At 41.3% G+C, this 6,567-nt stretch overlaps 1 protein-coding gene across 1 annotated transcript in view; it reads right to left on the minus strand.

Annotated features, from left to right (window-relative positions):
* Window positions 1-143: 143 nt before the first annotated feature.
* Window positions 144-6,567, minus strand: part of si:dkey-54n8.4 (coiled-coil domain-containing protein 92) — an 11,540-nt gene continuing 5,116 nt past the window's right edge. The window contains exons 3-4 of the mRNA XM_031297334.2: window positions 5,944-5,991; window positions 144-3,688 (exon numbers count right to left, since the gene is read on the minus strand). Of these exons, the coding sequence (XP_031153194.1) occupies window positions 2,970-3,688; window positions 5,944-5,991 (767 nt within the window). The 3' untranslated portion in view covers window positions 144-2,969. The remainder of the gene's footprint in view (window positions 3,689-5,943; window positions 5,992-6,567) is intronic.

A 6,567-nucleotide genomic window follows, 5' to 3' on the forward strand; every position in this document is an offset into this window, starting at 1 on the left:
TATGTTTAATGACATGATCCAGCTCCATATCTCTGTGAAAAGGGAAATCATTTAATTTATTCACCTTCACATTTATTCTCTGCTTCTTTAAAATCATGTTTTCTCTGGTAAGCTTCCAAGCAACAATAAGGAGGCAGCAGATAGACAATCCTTCATTTTATTCCAATCATGTGTACAGTAGATCACTATAGAAAGCTAACACAGTATATGCGGTAATCAGTTTATGCTCACCCAAGAACCAAACCATACAACAATCCAGAGCAACATCTCCATGTTGGGCACCACACCGCATTATTGCTAGAGACCACATAACATGTCAAACAAGATGCTTCATGGTGCCACTTACGGTCCACTGAAATGTTTCTCTAAGATGCAAAATTAACGGATTCAACCTCAACCAGGACTGACCACAAGGACAAGACCTGGACAAGAAGCTGCTGACATTTTGTTATAATTATTATTATGAGGATTAAGGTTATTATAAAGGCGTTTAGAAAGATGGAAGACATTCTATGTGTGTGTGAGAACAATTATCTACTTTCTTGCTTTGTTCTGAGATGTACTGTGTTATGCTCTGAAGAGTAGAAAAAGCAAATCAGGCGGTGAAGACTTACGCTCTTAAGCTGAAACATTTATGAAAAGACATCTTCATTAAGGCATCACACCATTCGTCTTCATGTTAATTTGACTGGTGGGCCTCTTTGGCTCATTAGCATTTTCCTTCAAAGCAGACAAACGAGTCAACAGTCTCTGTAGCTGTATATAGCAACCAGTATTTTGATTGATTTATCCAAGTTGTTACATAATACCAAAGTATAGATAATGTGAGATGTAGTATGCAACCCAGGATGCCAGCTTATTGTTATGAAAGGTGGGTGGAGAGTTTAATCTACCTGCTGCTTTATTCGGATAACATGTGGAGTGATGAAGTCTAACAGTCTAAGTTCAGGATCCTGTAAAACAAACATTTTTAAACCAGACAGCTTTGTACCTTTATCCAAGCTTTCTCATAAAACTTGAGGAAGAATAGTGCACAGAGTCATGCTAATGGCTAACCAGCTTTGCATTTTTACTAAAAAGAAGACGGGTTTAGTTCGTTTTCATCCAGACAGTCTCATGTGGCATAATAATAAACCCATTTGTTTAATGCTGCTTCACAAGCAGCATGTCATCGATTCCTCAGTTGGATATGCCTCCTATAAACTGTAACAAAACAATTAATCACTTCAAGATTCAGTGACAATCAACAGAAATAATCAATTTCACAATTTGGAAAAATATTAAGCAAAACATACTGGGCTCAACAATTACAAAATACAAAGTTAAAGAATCATAAAATCTATTTTAACACCTCAAGTGTCCTTAAACCAGCTGACGTAACCTATTAATAATATATAAATATATTGATATATTGCTTTATTGAGGATATACTGCTAAAACATAATGCTAAACTTCTAACCGGTAGCTGCAGAGGGCGAGAAAAGCCTCACAGCACCTAATCACAATTAAAGTCAGTCTTACAGGAAGGCTTGTTTCAAAGACACCAATGCTCAGTTGAGTCATGGCTCAAGTATAAATCAACCATGACGCAGCCTTGAATCAGAAATAACCGAGGTGCCACATTACATACCGAAAACATTTAAATGCAAATCCAAAAGAGTCCTATAAAAGTGAAACAAAAGGAAACTATAAATACTACAGTACTTAGAAATGTCTTAAATATCCACACTGTGTTTCCTATATCCACAGCTCCTCTATTATAAGGCAGCAATTAAAGTAGGGTATTGAATGGACAACTATAAAGCAGTTAAAATATAGTCAATATAGGTGTTAATGTGGTCTTTCTTATACTGCTTTTTTTCCAAGTTGCCATTTGCTCCTTGTTACGCTAGGGGCCACCATGTGCACGTGTTTTGATAACAGAGGACACACACACACACACACACACATACAGCTTCCTGCTGAGCCTGCCCGCTTGTCATTTACAGTAAATAGTCACTGTCTTGGTGTGCATTGTGATGCAGCTACTTTGGGAATTTGCGTAGCCTAAAATGGAATAGGAACAAAATGCAAACAGACCAAATCAATCAGACTTCAGTTGAAAACACACCAAACACTCCAGTCCTGTTCTTGTTTGTCCATTTTTCCTGAGGGGAAAAGAAACCTTGACAGCCTCAAACACAATCTAGTTGAAGTAGTAGTCTTTTGTGTGTGTGTGTGTGTGTTTAGTACACAAACCACACCTGAGTTAAACATTGACACAACACCGGAATTTTGTGTCCTGATAAAAAAAAAAAAAAAAAAATATTCATGGACATATTCCAGCCTACCAAATATGAATATTTACTGTGTTTAAGGTATAAATTGTTGTAATACAGATAAAATGGATCTACTGTATTTTATTGGAAGTTATCGTTTCTAATCAGTTTCTAATTTCTAATTTAGTTTTGTATTTTGTACACACCTTCCAATCAACATTTTTTGACATGGAGGACTCACACAGACGTGCACATTACTACTTCAGATATTTTCAGCTGTGACTCAGTCAGGGGCCACACAAACATTTGGTTGATTTATGGTTGCCCTTGAACGCTCACAGTTGGTTGGGCTACAACAACACATCGGCTTGTAGTCCACCTAAAATGGCTGCTACCACTCACCATCACCATAGATCAAAAAGGGGTTGCTTTGAAATAAAGGGACCCACGTAATACTGAGCGTGTGACACCAGTGTAAACAGATAATTCATTAAACTTAATTTAAGACGGACACTGAGTGACACTGAGTTTTGCTTTGCAAGTTATTTAGGGTTATTTTAAAGTAAATATTAAGTGTAATATAATTCATTAGCTAAAACTTAGTATAAATTCAGTCAAGGTGCAGAACAACAGTTAACAGCATTAACAGTCTGACAGAAGATAATCATACCGTGATCAAACTGCAGTTAAAAGTGCAGTTCACAGTCATCGCTAATCAGCCTTCGTCTCAGCAGCAGGGGGCGCTGCAGCTGAAGACACCAGTCTGGCAGCTTCATCCTGGGGCTCCACTGGCCCCTCTCCACCTCCTTCCTCCTCATCCTCCTTCTCCAGGCCTAATGGAGGGTGTCTTTGTGCCACAGTGTGCCTGGAGCGAGCCCTATGCCTTCGAGGGTGGAGGAAAAGTGCGGGGTCCGGCATCGCTGTGGGCTCTGCGGGGCCCATTACTTTCTCTATGGGCACGCACTCCCTGGCACGCTCCACTCTTAAAGACGCCCTGGCACTCTTACGCTTGGGTTTAACCACAGGAGAGGAAGGGGAGGCTCCTGACAGCATCTGTGGAGAAACAGAGTTCTGCTCTGCACCATACTGGGCCCCCTGACTGTTGATTCGGGCGAGGAGTCCCTGCCTCTGCTGCATCCGCTGGTGGTGCAGTTTCTGCCTGGCAGCATGCAGCTGGAAGGAGAGGTATGCTGCTGCTTCCGTTTGCTTCTGTAGCTCCGTGTTAAGGATGGTGGAACAGTGGCTGCGGCGTTTTAGTTCCTCCAGGAAATGGCGCTCCTTTTCCTTGAGATTGGCTCTAAGGGCTCCCACCAAAGTCCCTTTGTGACTCAACTCTTCACGAAGTTCTCCTAAGGTGCACTCCTGCTCGGCCAGGCAGCTCTCCACGTCCCAACAGCGGGCCTCCAGGAGCTCCTCTTCCTCCTGTAACTCTGACACAGAGATGGACCAGAAATACAAGTGTTAAATACCTGCAGGAATGGGGCTGGGTTAGCTCAGTTGGTAGAGCGGCGCACATATATAGAGGTTTACTCCTCGACGCAGCGGCCGCAGGTTCGACTCCGACCTGCAGCCCTTTGCTGCATGTCATTCCCCCTCTCTCTCCCCTTTCATGTCTTCATCTGTCTTGTGGAAATAAAGGTCTAAAAATGCCCAAATAATAATCATATATATATATATATTCTCTTAAAATTAAGAGTTCCCATACATATATAATTGTAAAATGTGCCTACCTGCTACATAGTGAATCTATATACAAATAGTTCTTTCCACAAACTACTACAATGTACAACAAAATCAGCATATATACAAACCATACACAGCATATCCACACAGTTTAATACACTTTGTACATTACCATAGAGGCACATTACTTATCTTGCCTCAAAGAGCATCTCATAATCTGAAAATGGTACAGTATGGTGGCTTTAGAGCTGGTCCATGAAATAACACACATATATGGAAAAGGTCATCTCCATACTACAGCTGGGCAATATATCAATATTTAGTCTTTATCATTCATCTTAATCATATTTTGGGATAGATTCATGATAGATTCATGATACACACATTTGTCTTTTACATAAAGCCAGTCTTTGCAATCTGACAAAACATTAAAACTATTTAGGCCTCCTCTCCACATTAACATCAACCTCTCTGCCAAGGCCAGGTTTAACGCAGTATTCTATTTATTGTTCTCTTTTTTTTTTTTTTTTTTTTGCTTCCGTAGACAACATTTGCGCCCCTTCATTCCAGTAAAATATGCCAGAGGAGAGGGAGGTATGGATGAAAAGCCAGTGCAGCAACCTTGGGGCTGACTGAGCTGGAGATTGCCAGAGGAGAAGGAGATTACATCCACAGAGGCCGGACTGATGCCTCTCCCCGTAGAAACAGGTCAGGTTTGCAGGGTAAGAGAACCCCAAAGGGTGGAGGAAGGTTTGGTGAGTCCTGGAGGTGAACCTATAAAGTCTGGAATCCATATTAGGCTTAGAAGTAATAGGGTGCTTTATACACAATAAAAGCATTGGGTATTTTCACTTAACTCTCTTATTTTTCTGTCTGTGTGACTTCCATTTATCATACTGAGTACTTTTTCATCTGTGATTTTCGTTCTCTAGTATCTCTGCCCTTCCTTCTATTTCCCGGATCCTCTCTCTCTCTCCCTCGGTCTACTAGGATGGATCCTCTGAGGACTGATCAGTCTTAGGTTTTCTGTCGCCATCACCACACCCAGGTTGAGCTCATATGCTAACTTTAGACTACAGTACCTAATGTGATCTTCATATTCTTCCATACCCCTCCTCCTCCACGTCTGCAGCTGACCGCATCCTGCCGCCTTGCCTTTTCCCTTAATCGCTCTCCTCATTACCTCTCTCCTTCCACCTCTTCCTCTCTCCTTTTTACTGGCTCTACGTCTCTCTTGTTCTCAGCAAAGTCTTGTAAGTGGATACCCCCTCTGGGACAATGAGGAAAAACGAGAGCAGAGAAAGAAAAAGAGGATGGATCAATTTTTCAGGGTGGGAGGAGAAGAGAGCCGTGCTGTATTGATGGATTGGGGGATAACCTGTCCTGAAAAAAGGAGATAGGGTCTAATGGCTGAGTAATGCAGCCAAGCAGGATTCCCTCCCCCCTAACTATCTACAAGCACATTCACACAGCATTTTGAGTTCTCGTCTCCTGCTCTGTCTTTAATTCGCTGTGACAAAATGGTGCCTATCTCTGCAGATACCACAAATGGTCCTGCAAATGTCAGCTATGAGCCAAATATGTTGAGGCATGCTGTCTTTCTGTCAGTATCTTGACAGCGAGCACGTGCGGACCCCCATACAGCTGTGAACATATCCTTTTATACAGAAAAACAGGGTAACACAGATACACTTTGCATCCATGATCTGTCTTGTGTATGGTTTGCCAGAGAAGTCATCCCCCTACTTGTGGGTAAGGAAATAAGGAGAGAGAGAGAGAGAGAGAGATAGGGAGGCAGGGATCTATCTCCTTGGGGATGAGAGGGTGGGGAGGACAGAGGGAGGCAGAGAGGGATGCTGATGTCGAGTTACGGTGGATTGGGGGTTAAGATGTAAACATGTCTGTTTTTTTGTTTCCAGTGCAGACGGAGAGCTGATGCATGATGGAGGTGTGTGATGAAGAAAAAGAGATGAGCATTAAAGGGATTTTGTTTTTAACATACCCATTTGGTTTCTGCCTGGAGGCTTCACCTTTAGATCACTTGTCAACTCTGTAAAACACAAGAGAAAGACAAAACCACAGGGGAGAGCCAGTAAAGAGACAGGAATTAGAAATAAACAACACATGAAATCATATTGTAGAGCTTAAATACAGATGCTCAATGTTGCTGAAATGTCTTATCAAAGCTGTATGCTGAGATTTTCTGTTTGCTGCTGCTGGTTAACATAACAGATGCTCGATGCGGTTTCCAGCATATTTTCAGTGAGCTCATACATAATTTATGAAGCTAAATCTGAAACTTTACATCAAAGACTGTTTGTCACAGACTTGGCCAATGATGTCCTGTTACATTACTGGAGAAAAACTCTCTTTACTGCAACCTCAATAACATATTAGCATTCCTTACTGAAATCAATATTCACTTAAATAAAAACTACTGGCTGTGCAATCTGTTTTCAGAGGAAAATGCAAACCAAACAAATAGGAATCCAAAGAAGTTGAGTTAAATGACTTGCCATTAAGCAATATAAGCAGGTGATACATGCTTTTGTCTGGAGAACTGGCCAATATAGATGTTCTCAAGTGATTTCTTGTAAGGTTTTTTGTAAAGTTTTTGACTTTCTCT

The sequence above is a fragment of the Sander lucioperca genome, chromosome 5, assembly GCF_008315115.2.
Source record: "Sander lucioperca isolate FBNREF2018 chromosome 5, SLUC_FBN_1.2, whole genome shotgun sequence".
Lineage (NCBI taxonomy): Eukaryota > Metazoa > Chordata > Actinopteri > Perciformes > Percidae > Sander > Sander lucioperca.